Source organism: Crinia signifera, chromosome 3 (assembly GCF_055691185.1).
Source record: "Crinia signifera chromosome 3, ASM5569118v1, whole genome shotgun sequence".
Taxonomy (NCBI): Eukaryota; Metazoa; Chordata; class Amphibia; order Anura; family Myobatrachidae; genus Crinia; species Crinia signifera.
This window is the reverse complement of record NC_139219.1, coordinates 131,606,323-131,627,473: the sequence shown is the minus strand read 5'-3', so window position 1 is coordinate 131,627,473 and position 21,151 is coordinate 131,606,323. Positions and strand designations below refer to the sequence as shown.

At 41.0% G+C, this 21,151-nt stretch overlaps 1 protein-coding gene across 2 annotated transcripts in view; it reads right to left on the bottom strand.

The window, feature by feature from the left end:
* Positions 1-4,424: 4,424 nt before the first annotated feature.
* TAB2 (TGF-beta activated kinase 1 (MAP3K7) binding protein 2) overlaps positions 4,425-21,151 on the bottom strand; it is a 62,855-nt gene continuing 46,128 nt past the window's right edge. For both annotated transcript variants that reach the window (XM_083176519.1, XM_083176521.1), the window contains 4 exons: positions 15,059-15,219; positions 14,019-14,112; positions 10,016-10,111; positions 4,425-6,579 (listed from right to left, as the gene is read on the bottom strand). In XM_083176519.1, the coding sequence (XP_083032645.1) occupies positions 6,434-6,579; positions 10,016-10,111; positions 14,019-14,112; positions 15,059-15,219 (497 nt within the window). In that variant the 3' untranslated portion in view covers positions 4,425-6,433. The remainder of the gene's footprint in view (positions 6,580-10,015; positions 10,112-14,018; positions 14,113-15,058; positions 15,220-21,151) is intronic.

The window sequence follows — 21,151 nt, the reverse complement described above, 5'->3', positions numbered from 1 at the left end:
AGGTGACCGAGGACTAGCACTGAGGAAACTGGAAAGCCGGTGGATCTACCGACTAGACACCCTTGCCCCCAAAGGACTCAATGAGAATAATCCCCTGTCTATTTTTTTTAAATGAACTTTTAAGACTTTATTGCTACCTATGCACTGTTCAGGTTCGAGCAATGCTGAAGTTGTATTATTGCTGATCAATGTGTATTCTCTCTGTGACCTTACAACATTGTATATATATATATATATATATATATATATATATATATATATATAATTCTTGACACCTCACCTTGGGCCTTATTCTGATCTGAGCTCAGTACAAATTTGTTCTTAAAATGGGCAAAACCATGTGCACTGCAGGTGGAGCAGATGTAACCTGTGCAAAGAGAATTAAATTTGGGTGGGGTGTGCTGAAACTGAAATCTAAATTGCAGTGTAAAAATAATGCAGCCAGTATTTACCCTGCACAGAAACAAAATAACTCACACAAACCTAACTCTCTCTATACATGTTACATCTGCCCCACCTGCAGTGCACATGGTTTTGCCCATTTTAAGAACAAATTTGGGTACTTATGTAGTATCTGGGCTGCCGATTTCTAAATCGGGTACATCGCATCGCATCGCATGCGACCATCGGATGCGATGCGATGACCCAATTTTTCCATAGGAATCAATGTTAAAATGGACTGAGTCCATTTTAACATGGAATTCAATGGGAAAAAGGGGTCCTTTTCATACCCCTACTATCCAAGTGGGCATGGAGTTGTATATAAACCTGTGGCGAGCGTAGCGAGCCACCGAGCCCGAAGCGTGGCGAGCATAGCGAGCCCCGCGAGGGGACACAGAATACCATTCGCTCGCCACGCTTCGGGCTCGGTGGCTCGCTACGCTCGCCACAGGTTTATATCCAACTCCATGCCCACTTGGATAGTAGGGGTATGAAAAGGACCCCTTTTTCCCATTGAATTCCATGTTAAAATGGACTCAGTCCATTTTAACATTGATTCCTATGGAAAAATCGGGTCATCGCATCCGATGGTCGCATGCGATGCGATATCGCATCTGATTGTTTGCCTTAACTTAAGGCATACAATCAAAAAATCAGCAGCCCAGATACTACATAAGTACCCAAATTTGTACTGAGCTCAGATCAGAATAAGGCCCCTTATGTGATTCTCAAAATCTGCCCGTTTTTGTGTTCTGTGTTTAGTCCTTATGTACCTCCTTTTCTTCATTTTCTTTTATCCTTGTTTTTCTATATACTCCCTTCCTTGTATCTATCGGTGCCACATATGTCTCGACGTCACTTACCTCGAGAGATCACTACAGGCCTGCTCTGGTGTCCCAATGGACACATCCCTTATAGCACTTACCCACCACTCCCCCACTGGTCCCTCTTGGTCTCCTTTACCCTCATACACCGCCCATCTTTGCTCCAATCCACTCCCCACCATCCATCCAAACCCTCTATACTATATATGTTCGGTGTTAGTTTTCCTGTAACACCACCACCACAGCGCACTCCTTGCACAACTCGGGTAATACCCGAGACCCCACACCCCACGGTGGACACATAGGATTCCCGGAGTCCACTGCCTCTTTAACACACCTCACAGTGCGTAGTGAATAACCACGCCTGGGGCTCTATTAATTCACCCCAACCACTGCCCGCAATGCACTTTCCCCATGCATCTCCCTTACCCTGGTTTATACGGTTAACCTGATCCGGCTTTATACCTCGTTTTTTCAAACGTATGCACGGTCAGATAACTACTGTTCTGTTGACGCTATCTGGCTCCAGCCCAGCTATCCCTTGTTACCATGACTACACCGTGCTTCAAACCACTTGTAACCATAGTTACGCACGGCCCCGGCGAAATCCCGGAAGCTGTGCGCTCCAGAGCTGCGTTCCAGCGCCGGCTTCCGGCCGACGCACTTCCGGTTTCACCGGAAGTACCATAGCGCTACTCAGTCCTGAGTCTGTGGCGCCTCCCAGCTCATAGCCCCTTTCATTTGGTATAGCCGGACGGGCGGGCAGTCAGATCAGCTGGCTGACCCTGTCCATACCCAGGCTGTTCCTGCGCCGCTGACTATGTGATGTTCACTTGAAAAACGTAACTATGCTTTGGTTCTCATACTTGTACATGTCTTTTTATTCAGCATAACATGTACCCACTGTATGTATCTTTTGTATATTGTAGGCTCCTTGATAAAGGTCCATGTTGAGACCGAAACGTCGGGGCTTGTATACCTTTGATTTCTTTATGCTGTGTTGACCCAGCTGGAATTAAAAACTTATCTTTTTTTAAAAATCACAAGGCTGATCTGTGATTACGGAGAGTGCTCTGCTTCCATACCTCCGGGTGTGGATACTTTTTGAATGAATGAATATATATATATATATATATGCAGCCATATTCACGACTTGTTTCATACATACATCAAAATACTGCCTCCATACACACACACAGTACATATATACAGCTATACATGGCCTCTATCAAAGAATGATGCCATGTATGCCCCCGGCAGCCACTATGAGTTCCACACCCAGGCCTCACAGATCAAACACCATCTTACCGTTGGGTGGGGGAGGAAGTGTTACTGCTCCCTGCTGCTGACTCGTCATGTGGCTGGCCGGGATGCTAGCAGGGAGGCACATCTCCCTGTTTCTTCTGCCTGATCTACACAGCGCCGCTGAGGTTAGTAAGGGGCGGAGAGGACGGCTTGTGTGATGAGAAGGGTGTGGGCGGCCCCTGCTCATGCCTTAAAGTGCGGCGCTAGACTAGTCCTCATTAACACCCCCTCCCCGCCTCCCGAAAAAACGGGGACGCGCGTCGGCATTACTTCATTTAAATGTTAATTAAACTGAAGGGGCGCCCTCCAGTGGCCGGCGCCCTAGGCAGCTGCCTAAGGCTGCCTAGTGGTAGCACCGGCCCTGGTTCTCCTACTTAATCAATATTGTCTAACATAGATTGCTTAGCATTGACTGTGCAGGCAAGGCCATTTTGACTAGATCATAGACTATCATTACTTTGACAATGGCTTAGTCAAAATCTTCAGTGCATCTAGTCAAGATTTTTGATTGCATCTTTTTCCAAATACAATATGACCTAATGATTTCATGTGTTTATTTTTTTAATTCCAATTTAAACTGAAAGACATTTCCTACAAAACTTCTGTTTGTTTCCTATCTGAAGTGGGTTGCACAATCTCAAGACATGGTAACTACTAAACGTTCTATTGAAAAAACAACAACAAAAAAAACAAGTGTTTCTCGAATTGGATTAAAATTATTGGTGCTACAGTTAAAAAATTGTATTCATTGTTTTCCAATTCACTTGTATCTGCAAGAAACCATATTTCTTGCAGATGTGCTAAAATATATAATAACCTCTTGGCCCATCTAGTCTGCACCAATTTATTTTACCTTTTGGGTAACTTCAACCCCTTTTAAACCTTATGTCTATCCCAAGCATTATTTTTAGCAGTTTCTTATACATTGCAGCACGTTCCATTGTGCTTTACAATTGGAATTAGGGATAAAACAAACTGGGTAGTTACAGACTGTCAAAATGGTCGGAAGGCCATGCTTGCAAGCTTACAATATACGGTCTTCACCTCTACCACCTTTGGCAGGAAGCTACTCATCCACCCTTTCTGTGAAGTAATGTTTCCCCAAATTTCCCCTGAACCTACCTCCTCCAGTTTCAGTGCATGTCCTCATGTTCTAGTACTTTTATTACTTTGAAGAATGTTTCCCTCGTACTTCATAAAAACTTATGCAGTTTTAGCTGCTCTTTGTACAGTCTCAGAACCAGCTTTATTGGCCAGGTGTAGTTGTTTTCAGTTAGCAATGTAAAAGCCAGAAAGGTAACAAGTAAACAAAAAGGGGGGATGGGGGGCACGTGCAGTTATAAAGATATACACCATATGGGACAGAGTGCTGGTCCTTTGCAATCTTTGCCCACTTTTAGCTGTAGTGGTGTACAGGTCCTGGTAGGAACAAAAATCTTGCAATGTCTGAAAGCAAAGGGCAGTCAAACATTTGATCCCACAACACTGGAAAATGGATAAAAATGATTGTTTGGATACATTTGTTAAATCAAATGTATCTAAATTTCTCTGAATGAGCATTTGTCAGAAAACAGGTTGATTGTTCTTTGCTTCAATAGGATAACATATTTTTGATACTATCAGACAGATTGGATAGATTAATCTTTAAGTGTGTACCCAGCTGACGAGAGTATATTATACTTGCTTAACATGTGGTTTAAAAAAAGGACAATATATTTTGTTTATTTATATACAATGAAAAACAAATCCACAAACCAGGACTAGTTAGAATATATATTTTTTTAATTTTTATAAATAACTTATCTGTTACAAAGACTATTTACCCAGCTAAATCACAAAACCATGAACTCAAGATATCCAAATTAAGTTTTATTAATAAAACAAAGTAAAAATTGATTTGTCAATCTTCACAGAAAACTGCAGATAAAGCTGAAAAATGGTCTTTTTAACAAAAAGTATTGCTTGTAAGTGCTTTGGTTCTGCTGTCTAGACCCATTACAGTCCTGGAAGGCCTAAAACATCACAAGCCTCTGCAACACGGGTTACCTAGAAATGTATTCTGCAACATGAGGAAGAGCCTTAAAAGTAAAGTTTATCACATTTTAGTTTACTGGTACAAAACCATAAAAAGAATGAATTTAAGATGTTGAATAAATACAGTGGATGACTGTAGTTATTTATCGGCTATTTTAATATAAAAAGTTTGATAGGAAATGTAGCCATTGATTCGAACTTTTCTTATCTCTATTTTTAAATAAAGCAGCAAATAAGGCACATATCTGAAATGCCAAGCAGATACTGGTATTTTAACAACGGTGAGAATTAGTTGTGAAATGCGTGATATTCCGCAAGCTTTATCCTGAAAAGTAATACAATAAATAGCCTGTGTCTTTTCTCATCAATAATTAATCATTTTCCTGGGGATGAACTAATCAGAATGACACAGCTGTATGGTAGATTGGGAACTTTTTCCTTTTTATAAATGCCAGCGATCCTCTCAAAGAGGAACATTACAGATTTCAGACCATTATAACATGGACCCATGTACATCTGACAAGTAGGGCCCTGTCCTATAAAACTTAATATAGACAGAGCAAAAGAGTCAATAATGAGATTACAGTACTTGCACATTTTACAAAGTGCACCTTTAAAAAAAATTAAATTCAAATTTCCATACTAAAAGCTGCATAACTACAGAACGCCGCCATGGGGGATTATTGCCTTCAAATAATTCATTTGGTCTAAGATGTGTAATTATTAAAAGCACTATGGCTTCACTACAAATGACTTAACACAATTGGCATATACTGCTTACAAAAGAAAAAAAACATAACATTAATGTTAGGTACAGGAGATAAAAAAAAAAAAAAAATGAATTTAGGAGAGTCACCCACTGTAAAATTCAATGTGTACAGAAAACGATTGGTATACTCTTTTAAAAAAGACATTGTGCCTTTTCACAGGACATCAGCATATACAAGAGAAAGAAGTTTTTGGGAGAGATAACTACAATATGAAAACTATGCACAATGCTTTATTCCCTCCCGCCACCCACTTAAGGCACCATTGTTTTGAGAAAAGCTTTAAAAAGGACATTGATCGTGCCAAAATTTTAAAAGAAAGGAAATAAAGAGCTAACAATAAACCCTATTACACTATACATACAGAAGTAGAGAAAATTAATAAAGGCAAAAACAATAAAAAAAAAAAAATCAAGCAGGCTTTAGAGCTATGTACAAAATAATAAAAAAAAAAAAAAAAGCTGCGGGTAATTTCACTGTATCGTACAGACAATGCATGCAGTTTTTAAAATTTTCTTGGTTAAACTTGATTGTACTGATGCTGGTTTCACAAGCCAAGGGAGGTTCTCGAGAGGCACTTAAACCATCGAACTGCAAAGTCCTTCCTCTGTTCACAGGTCACAGCAAGCTGCAGTTCCTCTCCATTTACAGTTTTGTTGGATTGTCTCATGGAGAAATAAAAAGCTGACCAAACTCTCATACTTCTCTTCTCCACTGAAAATATTCAAAACACTCCAGTAACTTTTGCAGAGATCAGCAAGAGCCCAGAACACTGGGAACAGTGAGAATTCTTCTTATAAAGGTTAATACTGTACATGGTACAGGTGGCAGTCGGGAACCAGGTGTCTCAGTTTTATACTGATCAGAGAATTTAAGAGAGGCAAAAGCCCAACTGCACACAATACAACACTGAGGTATTATTCTGTGGGATGGTGTTCACCATGAGTAAACAACCAGAAGCCACACTTTCAGACTTAATTACTCCTATCATTTAGAATTGTTGCGTTGAATCTTTTTTTTCCTCAATTTCCAATGACACAAAAGGTATAAAGATCTATTGGCTCAGTAATGCCTGGGCATGTCACACTGTTCACAACGGTTTAAGGCAGGGTGGTTTAGAAAAGTACATGCAGTGCAATTCCACTGAGACCCCTCATCTTCCTCATTGCCTGGAACATTCTTTGGTGTTTTGACAGTGGACCTTTGTTCTGTAAAGGAATAAAACATTGAAAGTTGAGAAAACAATGACAGGTTGTGGCTATTGATTTGAGTATCACAAAGCGAAAGGATGGAGCATAAACTTATTTCCAGTGTGGTGATATACAGTGTGTGTCGTCAGGCCCTGTAACCACTTTTGTGTTTAAGATTAGATTGCTAGCCACTATAACGCGATCGCAGGTAGTTATGGCACTAAATCGCCTGAAAAGAACACATCACGCATAAGAACTCCCACTGTTTTTTACCTTTCCTATTACAAAATTACGAAAACTGGTGCCCTGCGTTACCCAGCGAAAAATGCAGGTGTAAATAGAAAAATAAGCCTGTACCCAAAACTGTGATAACAATATAGAAGTATATTAGAAGGCATAAAAGAAAGATGTAAAATAAATGGATACATGTTTATCTCTGGGTCAATTAAAAGTAGAGCTGTGTGGCTTCAGTTTTACTCTGATTTACTCGGTTCTCAACTAGGGATCGTATTAGCAATCGGCTGTCACATGTTTTGAATAGCCAATACAATCCAGATTTGAGTAAAACTGAACCCGCACATCACATCTAAAAGGCATTTTTAAAAGCCTTGCAAAAATGACCGATTACTCCCACCTGCAAGCCTAAAAACCACTTGTTCCACACTATGGGCCTTATTCTAGTTCACTCTGACAAATTCCTTCTTAGATGGACAAAACCATGTGTACTGCAGGGGGGCAGCTGTAAAATGTGCAGAGAGAATTAGGTTTGGGTGAGTTATTTTGTTTCTGTGCACGGTAAATACTGACTGCTTTATTTTTACACTGCAATATAGATCTCACTTTGAAGTAAAATCCCACCCAAATCTAATTCTCTCTGCACAAGTAACATCTACCCCACCTGCAGTGCACATGGTTTTGTCCATCTGAGAAGGAATTTGCCTCTAAGAATGAACTAGAATAAGGCCCTTTGTGTCCCATTCCTATTGCTTTGCACACCAAACAGATAATAACATTTTAAAAAAAAAAGTACCAATTGATTCATTCAGTTGGGTGTCCATTGGGTTCTGAACCAAGTCCAAACATTATAACACAAAAATAAAAGGGTTTCCCCTAACTTTTTGCCTTCTGGCAGATTCAGACCTGCTCATTCGGGTCTGAATTCAGCCTCTTGTTTGATGGTGGGGGTGTGCAAACACCGGGAGCGAGCAGCTTCGGAGAGTTTTACACTCGCTGAGCCATTCGCTCAAGGAGGGGCGGGGCAGGGGAAGCCCAGCGTTTTATGGGTGTTCCCCTTCACATGCAGGCGGCTCATACCACAACGTCAGAGCTCGCCCCCTTTACGACAATCTGGGGCTGGAATAAAAGTCAGACTGACTTATGACCGAAAGGGGAGAGAAATCATTCGATGGTTTTCGTGACCATCAAAATGATTTGTCTCCCATTCGGCTGCATGCAAGAGGAACACATCCCTTCAGGGTGGCAACGTTAGGCCGGCATTTCCCGTTTGCTAGACAGCGAACATATGCAGCCTAGCAAATAGGTCTGAATCAGGCGCAATGTGTAATAAACCTAAAGCAGAATTACCGCAAGCAAGCAACTGGATAGCGGTGATATGGCGGGCCTAGAAATAAAGGCCGAACTTGTGTGTGTGTGTGTGTTGTTGGGGGTGGTTGTGGGGGAAAAGAGATGCCCTCGCTGTTAATAGGATACCCCCCTTGATATATGCTCAAATACATTTTTACGTATAGATACACTTTTTTATATGTGTCTATTGTTATTTTAGCAGTCAGTTTTTAATTAAGCTTTTGTAGACGCAAATATATTGGCTCAGCTTGCTGGCCATCTCACATGATGTTCTATATTCAGTGGTGGCCATACCTACAATCTTTCTGCCTTGTGATCACTCATGCGGCAGGCGGAAGCAGTGACCACATGTGGCACAATAGACTGACAAAATGAAGGGGGGAAAAAAAAAAAGGAGCAAGACAAAAAAAAAATTGCCTTTTTTATCTACAAAATCAATTTGAAGACTAATAGTCATGGGTGTATAAAATGTCTTTCTAAAAATAAAACTACAGTAACAGGGAAAAGGAGGAAAAAAAATATTTTGGCTCCACATATAGTTGTGTGTGCCAGAAGTCTTCCATAAGGCATTAAATGGAAAACAGTATATCAAGTATCTGGGTTTGGACTGTGCTCTGTTTTAGGACTTTGGAAACTGCAGGGAGCTAAAAACTAATGTGTGAACATTTCCTGGTGAGTGGGGCCGGGTACAGATAGAGGAAAAGTTAACTTACACAGTGACACCTGAAAATTCAACTCCTATAAGTAATGCTCAATAAACATACTGAAATCAATATTGGCAACATTACTGGAAAGCTTAAAAATATTTATTTTGATTGACAGACTAACTTCAACAACTTATATGTTGCTAATGGAATGCAATATAGGCCTGTAGTAAATTGTGGTGGTTACCACAATTCCCCTCTTTTAGCCTGACCCTTATTGCAGCCTAACAGATGCCCCCCCCCCCCCCTGCAGCCTGACCCTAACCTTCCCCACTAGTGCCTAACCCTAGCCACTGTACCCCGCCGCATAAACCTACCCCCCCCCCCCTGCAGCCTGACCCTAACCACCTTTCCCATGGCCTAACCCCAATTCTCCCCACCAATGCCTAAATTTAACCCACATTGAACAGGATGCTGGCTGTATTCTAGCATTGGTATCCTGTTTCTGGCATCAACTTATGACAGCATTTGGTATACAGCGCCGGGATCCTGCCTGCATCCTGTATATTCTATAGAATGACATTTTACACACAGGCATAAAGAAGAGGAGAATAAATGGTGGGAAATATGTGGAGGAAAACCTTGTGTTTGTTCACAACTATGGGTTGTGAAAAAAACAAGAGCAATAGTTTCTTTATAGCGTAACCTGATCTATATTAATTCTCACCGCTAATTACCCTGACTCCTGAAGTGGTTTTGTTCCATCATATTGTGATTAAGAGACAATAAGCGCGAAACTGAGCCGCATGGATCCTGGAGTGCAGAGAAGGGACATTTGACGTGACTGCAGTGAAAGTGTATGTAACTGTAATCTGTAAATCGGTAAATGAGCTGCTAACATTTCTGGGTAGCTTAGGAGAGATGATAATGTGGAACTGGTTATGTATTTTATGCCGTTACCTACACTTATTGTGTCCACTAGAGAAATCCCAAACCTTTATTCACGTGTGCTAGTTTACAGCATATACAGACAAAAGGAAAAAGCACTGTGCAAACATTTGTACTAAATCTAAGAAGGAATAAGATGTGTTCCTGGTTCTGACCAGATAATTGTGGTCTTAAAATAGGGTTTCTTTATTTACCATTCAGCCTCCGAGGCCATCTAGAGAAATATTAAAGCATTATACATATATAAAATAAATTATACACAACTGTGCTGAACTTACCAACAGATGCTGTACCTTTAGGCTTTGGCGGAACAGGGCCAAGAAATCCAATGTTATCATAAAAATTATGTATAGCACTGGGATCAAAGTGTGGCCCTAAAAAGAAAACAGATAAAAACCAATAATCAAACATATATATAGATCACTGCAATATAATTACGAACTTGAGGAAAAATTCTAATAATGTATCATTATTTAAGCTTTACAAGAAAACACTGTGGCTATCATTCTGCTTTTAAAAGTAACATGTTCATATAACAATACAAAATTGGAATAAAGAATTGCAACCTAAATGAAGCTCTATATATGAACAGAGTGTCAATACACCCATGTTACTGCCAGCATTACTGGCAGGGGCTGATAATACTGCAGCACAAACAACTGTAATGTCGTGGTATATTCAAACTAATAACATGGTGGATTTCCAACTATTCTACTGGCATTTGTGTCTTTAATTTCCAGTTTAATATTCTAACATAAAATATTAAGTGAACTAAAGTTAAAACTGCATAGGAGTTTGTTACTGGGAAAAACAAAACAACCCTAATATCTGGAGACCTAAATTGCATTTTCTACACGATTAAGATACAGGGACTTAAATGAAATGTAACCACAGTAACTCGCATGGTATATCCTAATAGAATTGGTTTGGTTTCCTCTTCCTTCAATCCCATATTTGGACAAGGTGTAGTATACTGTATAATAAAGTGAATTTATACACACATGATCATGGCATATGGGGGGGGGGGGGGGGGGGAGAAGAGAGTCCCTTAACCCTTTGAGTGTCGCGTTAAAATCAGTCAAATTAGGTGTGAAAATGGCCAGACATTTTTATTCATCATAAATTACCTGTAATGTTTACCTTATATAGAAAATATCATCTTTAACAATTTGTATTTGCATTTATATAACAAATGTCAGAGACGCTGGTATTTTTAGCAGATATTTTGCAAACCTCTCACAGAGCTGTTGGCACTCAAAGGGTTTAGGTTGAGTTTTGTGATGGGAATTTAATGCCATCATCATGCATATGGTAGTGTCAGTTACCTTTATTGATATATAACTATATAGGGGGCATAAATATTGGCACATACCAATTCAATGAGGCTGCGGATCATCGAAACTGGCCACAAATTAGACAATGTAACGTTTGTTTTTGTCAATGCAGATTTGACTTTTTTCTTTAAGTCGATTCTGCGTTGGTGAAAACAGATGCTAAATTGTTGAATTCTCTGACGTTTTCTCCGATCCGTGGACTGACCGTCTGACAGATAAAGTTTGATTTATTATCTGCGAAAAGTGACGATATTTCTAACTTTAGGATAGCCCCATAATTGGCTTGCTGTATTGATAAAAAAAAAAAATGAAGCCTGGCAGCATTATGAATTAGTTTACATTAAACTCAGTGTGGCCCTCCCCTAACCCAGATGGAACCGCTCACTGATTGGATGGGAACTTGAGAGAGTTTGTATCTCTACAGTGCTTGCCTCCAGTCTGGGGTGGGACTGGGTCATGAGAGCGTGTCTTCGTGGAGGGGGAGCCCTAAAACTATTTCTTCTGGTGAGAGATGGCCGAGAATATTTATCACAGTACCCTCTGCTGCCTGGCACCAGTGTAATCTTGTGCAAGTCAGATCATCTCCGGGGGCTTGAGGTCAGTTAGACAGTGTGTGGAAATGACGGGCGGTCAGGATAAAAGCCCTGTGCAGAACTTAACACTACCTAGCGTTCACTGTCCAACAAGATTAGAATAAAACGTGCTCCCTGATCAGAGTAGCATCAGGAAAAAAAAAAAAAAACACAGTGAGGACTGGTACTACAGCACCTCTTATGGCTGAAGATTGTCTTATAAGCGGTTATTTGGAAGGACACCTAAACGGACATGCTAGATCAGTGGTTCTCAAAAACGTGAACTTTTGGGGGTACTTAAGGACAGAGGTTGAGAACCACTGTGCTAGACTATGGACAAGGGTCTTATGCTTTTGACAGCACTATAAGAGGGTATCCTAATTCTTTGTTTTCTTTGCGGCCACACACTAAGGAGAAGATATGCAGAGACTAATGAAGTGTATGAAATGATAGGTAAGCAATGCAATATGGTAGACTTTCGATGTGTAACGACTGTTGGCATTCGCAGCCGCTATGCGAGCATTAGCAAAATGGTTGCACTGGTGAATTATTTGAGGTTGGCAGATGTTAAAGTGTACGCAGTGACCAGCAGACAAAAAACGGCCCGAGCATAAAAGTCATGGTCGGAAATGGCTATTGGATGGATTGGACAGTGGGCAGACTTGTTCAGTGCCACAAACCAAGAACCATGCATCAAATGACAGGAACTCAGGAACACAGGAATTGGACAGCAAATGATTTTAAAATCAGTCACTGTCTGACAAATGTCTGAACGTTTCAATTACAGCATGCAGATGGAAGGTATGAGGATATGGAGACAACACAAAAGCATGGATCCTTCTGAAAATGTTACAACACTACAGACTGGCAGAGGTAGCATTAGGTACAAGACAGTCATCACATTTAGGCTTCTATGGCCACTGCATGTAATAATATCACTATAGCAAATGCTAGCCACTTAGACAAACATACGAGTAATGGGGAAGTATTGTTACAAGAGCAGACAGAAAACAGGGGGCATATTATTCTTTATCTGGCACCACAAGGGATCCACTGCCCCCAATTACAGAGTACATAAATCATGGGGAATCTTTGGCCCCCAGCTGTTGTTGAACTACACATCCCAGCATGCCCTGCAAGTGTTTTAGCATGGCCTAATAGAAAAAATGTAGCTGGGCATGCTGGAGGGCCGAAGGTTCCTCATCCCTGACATAAATGAATAAGAAAAACAGACTTGGAGTTGAATACAACAGAGGACACTTACAGGGTACATAAATGTAGCTGCATCAGCAGAGGACACTGAAATAAGTATCAGCATAGCAGAAAACCATAGGCTTTGGTGCCATCAAAGATGGTTTAAGAGAAGGAAAAGCACATTGGGGAAGAGGGCCCTGCTCCTGAGGGGTGTGGATCATTAGGTCTACAGCATGTTGGTCGACAGTCAATTTTTCACAATTTTTTGACCCGAATGACGACACAGTTGACATGGACACTGAAACATAGCACCGTGTCCCCTCGCATGGCTCGCCACTATTTTATTCTCCCACCACAACCTAGTGGATGGTAGAGCGTGAAATATCGCCTGTCACCAGATGACGGCTCAAAAAAAAAAACCAGTGAAAAACCCCATGTCGACCTTTTGACCGTTGACCTTGCCCATGTCGACCTAATGACCTGTAGACCTAGACCCATGTCGACCTTTCAGCATGTCGATCTAGTGGTGTCGACCTAATGACAATGGTTCTCTGATTTAGTAGTATTTGAAAAACCCTTCCATTATATGCCACTATATGTGCAGGGAAATAAAATCTCTACTGCCAGTGGCACAACTTGGAAGTTTTGCACCCCCCTGTGCTCCGGGGACAAACAATAGAGGTCCAGTAGGGCTATTAGCATCTGTGTCTTCCAAGACAGTGGCCATTTTTGGTGGGCTGTTTTTTAGCAGATTCCATGCTGTCTAGATACTCTGCAACCCACGGCACTGGCTCCCACCATCAGTACTGAAGGAAACCAGTACTTGGGTTACAGTGGTGTTTTTACCTTCAATTACACTACTTCAGGGTAAGTCCCATTTTTGATGATCAAATAGTTGAATTTGCCTGAAATTGTAAGCTGCTAGTGAAAAAGACCAATGTGTTAGTTTTTAGTGCCGAGTTTTAAATAGGACTGTTGAGTATGTTAATATGGAGTATTTAATATAGGCGATATGAGGCTGCTCACACCATTGTCTTAATATAACAGTTACTTTGTTTTTGTGCTTGTGTTTAAAGGTTATGAATTCTGCACAACAGAATTACAGACAATAACCATATTCTCAAGAGCCCTAGACATTGTTTTAGAACATATTTCTCTTAACCCAGATGCCACTAACTCACCTCTTGCCTGAAAAAGATCTATTTCTTTGGTGAGACAGTCTATGTCAATCTGCAGCTGTCTGTTACAACTCCTTAACTGTTGCATTTCTTCCAGCTTTAAAGGAGACAAATTCAAAATGTTACACAGCAATAGTGATAGGGATAGGGCATGTTGGTAGGTTTTATGTGCCACCCATAAGGGTACTCATCTGCAGAAACTGGATCAGACTTTAAAGGATATATTACATTAAGCTCAGAAGCAGACAGTTATCTGCAGACAGTAGATTCAGCTTGCAGTCTATGTAGGTGTAAGCAGAATCGGTCTACCGTAAAAAGTGGATACATTCACAATGCCAGTTGCCAACAGCAGTTAACAGCTCCTTCATTTAATGCAACGTGTACTCTGCCTTTGTGCACTAAAGATCATAAAGCAAAAGATTTAATTTTGTCAATAAGTGAAAAAAAAATCAGTTGTAAAGTGTTTTGTGTATGTCTTTCTATAGAAATAACAAACCAACACAACACATACCTCTTCTACCACTTTCCCACTGCCTAAACGGTTTAAAAACCGGTATTTTGAAACTGTATTTAAAATGGGTCTGATCCTTCACATTGCAGTAGATTACCGTTTTAAATACCGTTTAAATACCATTCACATCAGTCAACCAGTTTAATCCCCTGAACACGTTGCAAGGCAGCCAGCCAGCCTATCACAGCTCTGTTGTCTGTTGTTTTTACTAAATACCGTTTCAAAGCCATTCTCACTGCATAAAAAACGGCTCTGAAACGTGTAGGACTCTGCTTTTTAAATGTTTTGAAATACCGGTTACCTTTAACCGGTAAATCAACTCTGGGGCTTTCCCACTGCAGCCTTAAAATAATAATAATAAAAAAAAAATGGCAATATACCATTTAACAAGTGCGGTGTGAAAGGGGTATTACATAGGTTTCCTTCACAGTGCACTTCGTGCAATAACCACTGGCTTATGTAAAAACATTTTTAACTTTTGTTAAATATTACAAATTAACTTGGATTTTAAAACAAGGAAATGAAAACTTACTGATGGAATTTGGGAAACTGAATTAGACCTATTTAGACGTCTACGAGTGAGATTATTTTCCATTTCATTGACCTCTGTTTTAAGTTTGTTCAGCTTTTTCTTTTGCACTTCAAGTTCCCGATGAAGTCGCTCCATTCTCGCTTTCTGATGTACCAGTAAAGCTGCAAAATACAGAGCATTAAATGTAGGTATAGAAAAGGAAATTTCATAAAATTTGCTATCAAAACAAACCTTTTTTTTTTTGCTATACATAAACATGCATTTGCTAAAGTGTGAGCTGTTGCCAGGCAAACTACAATGTCAGCTGAATATGCTTCAAGAACAAATATCAAATACCAATATGAACTATTATTAAATGGATTAGGGAAAGTTAAGATTTGGAAAACCAGTTCACGGTTCATTTATATGGACCGTGATTCCCTGTTTTCTTATTACAGCCTAGGTTAAATGTAAGTAGTGATTATTAGTCCAAAAATGAAAAAATAATCATGTTGACCTTTTCACGTGTCGACAATTGCTATGTCAACCTACCGCATGTCAAACTTTTGTCAAAGGCGACCTATCATTCAGATACATATTTTATCAGATTTTTATCAGGATTTTTTGCTGATGATCACTATTGCTATCTTTTAGAACTGTAACTTTTACAGTGCTCTGTGTTACAATGAAACAAATCATAAGCAACTGTGCTGCCTCTACAGGGTATCACTTTGTCAATGCCATAAAAAGAAAAAAAGTGTATTCCTTATTGATTATCCACTAATTTTACAAATAATGGTACCACTCTCAGCAAATGCTCATTCCAACAAATAAGTAAATGAGTAGATGAAGTTAGTTTTAATACCGTAAAGATGGGTACATATTACACAATGTGTCTTAATCATGGGGGGAGGTAGCAACTGTGCTAAAATATGCAACAGCAGCAAAAGGAGTCTCGGGTTACATTTCCTACCCCCCCCACCCCCCCCACCCCTTTTTCCAATTATTAACACAATTCCCAACTACACTAGGATGTAAGGTCTCCCAAGTAGTATCATTTAGCCCTGGGGTAGCCAACTCCAGTCCTCGAGAGCTACCAACAGTGCATGTTTTGCAGGTCTCCTCACAGAATCACAAGTGAAGTAATTAGCTCCACCTGTGGATCTTTTATAACATGTTAGTGAGTAATGAGTGCACCTGTGCAGCTGCTAGGTTGTCTGGAAAATGTAAACTGTTGGTAACTCTGGAGGACTGGAGTTATCTACCACTGGTCTAGCCTCTAGGTTTACACCCAACCCCCACCGGGTGCTATAACTCCCAATCAGGGCTTCTGAACATATTACACCCTTTAGTACTACGAATAATAACCGGGATTCACTTTGTTAACCGCATGATTTAATCTTTTCTCTTATACTGCCTATTTGAAAATTTTATATGGTCTTGTTTGTCCTTTATTATAATTTTGCCTGTATGGCACCATACAAGTAGTACCACAATTATGTTGTCTGTCTGAAAGATGGGTGTTGCAATGGCCATCCAGTCATATATAGGTTATTACAGAAATACAAACTGGCAAATGCTCAATCAGTTTAGTTCTATCACTCAGATACACAGGGGCTGGCTGGCAACTTTTAGCCTGGGTACAGAGCACTGGCCCATAAGTAACAGTGCATAGTTAAATTTAGGTTTTGCGGTTTAAAAATATGTATTAATAAAAAAAAATAAAAAAAACACAACAACAAGGTACTTGTTTCCTAGCACGGCGCCACCTATTTTAATCTTATGGCATCAGGTCTATGAAATCGGTGCGATGTGACTTGATTACACCCGATTTCCCATTGTACAGCCACCCTGATGGCTGATTACTAAGTTAAATGCCCCACCATTCCCGATTTTTAATTGTACACCCACCCTGATGGGCAATTACTATGTGAAATGCCCCCCCATTGATAACGCTACCCCAGTATCAACACCAACCCGAAGCGTGGCGGTACGCGTCCTCTGACCTTTTTATACCCCCACTAGCCACGCTGGCGTGGAGTTGATTTTATATAGAGCCCAAAGCGTGGCGAGCGCAGTGAGCCCCGCGAGGGGACGCGGATTACTTCACATGTATTCCGCGTGCGCTCGCCACACTATCTAAAAATAACTCCACTCCGACGTGGATAGTGGGGTATGAAAAGGTCGGAGGACGCGTACCGCTTGCCACGCTTCGGGTTGGTGTTGATAGTGGGGTGGCGTTAACAATGGGGGCCATTTCACATAATAATTACACATCAGGATGGGTGTACAATAAAAAAAAAAAAAAAAAAATCGGGTGTGTGGGTGCATTTAACATTGTTATCAGCCATCAGGGTGTCTGTACAATGTTTAATCGGGTGTAATTGCATTGCGGCGCATCGTATGCCATTGTAATGGCATACAATGCAACGCGGTTTTAAAATTGTATGTGAAGCTCTAAAAACCCGAATATCGGGTCTGATCGGGTCCCATCGCATACCTTAACTAATGGTATGCAATGGGACCCGACGGGCGCCGTGCTAGGAAACAAGTACCAAAAACAATAATAGGATAACACAGGCTGCTCCCCTGTATAATAAAAGGACCCCCACAGGCTGCTTCTCCTGTATAATAATAGGACCCCCACCGGCTGCTTCTCCTGTATAAAAAAATTACACCACAGGCTGCTCCCCTTCTATAATTGGACACAACAGGCTGCTCCCCCTGTCTTCTAACAATAACAGGACCCCACAGGCTTCTCTCCATGTATAATAACAGGACCCAACAGGCTGCTCCCCCTGTATAATAATAATCCTAACGGGACCCCCACAGGCTGCTCCCCCTGTATAATAATAATAAACCTAACGGGACCCCCACAGGCTGCTCCCCCTGTATAATAACGGGACCCCCATAGGCTGCTCCACCTGTATAATAATAACTGGACCCCCAACAGGCTGCTCCCCTGTATAATAATAACAGGACCCCCACAGGCTGCTCCCCTTGTATAATAAAAATACATCACAGGCTGCTCCCCCTTTATAATAACAGGACACAACAGGCTGCTCCTTCTGTATAATATTAATAATCATAACGGGACCCCGACAGGCTGCTCCCCTGTATAATAATAACGGGACCCCCATAGGCTGCTCCACCTGTATAATAATAACAGGACCCCCACAGGCTGCTCCCCCTGTATAATAAAAATACATCACAGGCTGCTCCCCCTTTATAATAACAGGACACAACAGGCTGCTCCCCCTGTATAATATTAATAATAAGGGGACCCCCACAGGCTGCTCCCCCTGTATAATATTAATAATAAGGGGACCCCCACAGGCTGCTCCTCCAGTATAATAATAACAACAACAGGACCCCCACAGGCTGCTCCCCCTGTATAATAATAATGGGACCCCACAGGCTGCTCCCCCTGTATAATAATAATAATGGGACCCCCACAGGCTGCTCCCCCCCCCTAATAATATTAACTGGACCCGCACAGGCTGCTCCCCCTTGTATAATAATGAACCCCACAGGCTGCTCAGCCTGTACAGTCCCTTACATTGATGCCAGACAAGTGAGGCAGCAGCAGGCTGCAGCATGAGGAAGTAGGTGGAACAAACAGAGAATCTATAGTGGCCTCCTGCACTAGACATGTCCTCAGTGCAGGAGGCCGGCGGCCATGTTTATGGAGACCAGTCGGAAACTGGTCAGCCTGGCTGCAGCAGCAGCCTCAGAACAATGGCGGCCTGCACAGAAAATGAATTGAGAGGCCCGGGGGCACATGGCACACTGCCCAGCCCGCCTCTGCAGATACATGAAAGCTAGGGATAATATTGAGAAATACTAGTTAATTATAGAACCCATATTGGGGTTCATATGGGCGTAGGGTGCAGTGCCCCTGGATTGGTGTGGCTGGATGGTTTGCAGGTGGCACACTACTACACATTCATTTAACACTTTTCCCTTACTAATGTTATCACTAGAACTATTCCTATAATATGTTAATTAAATTCATCACTTCTGTATCACTTTTGTACATAGCTCTGGCATTCTAACGCTTTCTTTTTTTCACTGGTGTGCTGCTCCGAGTTTTCTGGTATGATGCATATAAATATATTTAGTGCACTTGTTGTTTCCATGTGACCTATGATAAAGGTAAATAATGCTGTGTGCGTTACATAGGTCAGCGTGAGCTCCACCCTCCTATATTCAAGTGACCGTGTATGAAATTAAATATTTTCTTCTCTCTCAATATGCCTCATTCTACATTTGTACACTGCAACCAGTGCCTATAATTAGTAACATACAAGTTATATGCTTCCTATAATCTATGCTAGTTACTACATTTGTGCAGAAACGCCTTTGTTTGGTGCTGTAACTGGAGTCTGGTCGAAATCCAAGGAGAGAAATATTAACTCTTTGTGCATGGGATGCAGCCACTAGGCTGACTTTCATAATGTCGACTGCTGTAAAAGAGGACAACCAAATCATCCTTGTATTAACAGTTACCTGCAGTTTCAAATCCAAAAATGTACATACCCAGAAATTGATATGTTGATACGTGAAAAACACATACTCGCAGAATGTCCACAATGGGGATAGGCTGCAGGGCAGGGGTGTCAGTGATGGAAATAGGCAGCCTACTTAAGGTTAGCCCAAGTGTACTCCCAAGAATACAGCTCCTGTCACATGACTGATGGAACTGAGTCACATGCCCCCTTGGGCAGCTAAAGCCATTGGGAGCAGATAAGTCACCACAGGAAACAATATATTGGCATTGCGTTATTTCATGGAGGAGGGATGAGTGAAGGAAGGCTCCAGAGATCCATTCCTCATATTTAATAGGCATGACCCCAAGCTAGCAGCAGAACATAATTAGCATTACAGTTATGTGACAAACACAGGCTAGCAATGTAACGCTATTGGGCGAACTCTATATCGTCACATGACTGCAGCACTGGGTAGGCTGTGCCGAATGCTCACTCTGTCAGGGTGCTATCTATTTACTGCCATAAAAGTGCTGAGTGGCATCCATGCAGTGTGCCTATGACATTTATCTGGTGGACAATCAGGACACTATAAGCTGTTTTTTATGACAGTACAATGCAGCCCACTGCACCTTCCTGCTTTATGGCCAGGTTTCTTATATCCACATGAAATGAAATAAGCCACTATGTATATTTTTCAGTAAGTCATTTGATTCTTTGCATTGTTTTGAAAATAACCTATTACTTCTGTGAGTAAATGTTAATGCACCCCCAAGTTTACTTGTATTTTTAACTTAACAACCAAAATGGATTTTGGCGCTGCAGGTTTTGTGAAACCACATATCCCAGCATATCCTCCCAACCCTCAGCTGGTAGAGCATGCTGGGACTTTTAGTTTCAAAACAGCTGGAAAGCCGCTATATGTGGCAAAAGCCTATCTATTTCGGGTGCCTAAAACAACTGTGTTGCTCTGTCGGATGCCCATTAATTATGGCGGTTATTTAGAACAACGGAATTCCATCCTAGGTTTTGAAATGCTTCAAAAGCATTGGCCAATGGCTTTCATAGCCAGTGAGTGATTGAAGTACAGTATAGAGAAAAGCTTTCAACATGCTCAGTTTGTGAAAGGTGTACTGTATTTAATAAATACCGCAGTTCCTAGTATAGTCTAGATCACAGGTCCTCAGGACCCCACACAGTGCATGTTTCACAGGTCTCCACACAGAATCACAAATTAAATAATTAGCTCCACCTGTGGATCTTTTAAAATGTTTCAGTCGGTATTAAATGCACTTGTGCACCTACCGGGTGACCAGAAAAACGTGAACTGTGTGGGGTCCCGAGGACTGAGTTTGAGAACCCCTGGTCTAGATGAATGAAAGCTAGCATCTGAATGGTTGCTAAATAGCTTTAGAAAGGGGTCTACCCTTATTTTACCCACAGCAGTCAAATTTCTAAAACAGTATACAGATTCACAGATTGACAAGTATTTCTTTCATTGCAACTTGAAATGTCGGTAGAGTATCTTAAAAGGAAGAATAATACTAGTTGTTTAAATTAAATATAGTACTAAAAAAGTGCTTTGGTGGATAACCCATTCTGAAATCTTCTGTATCAACAGAGCAAT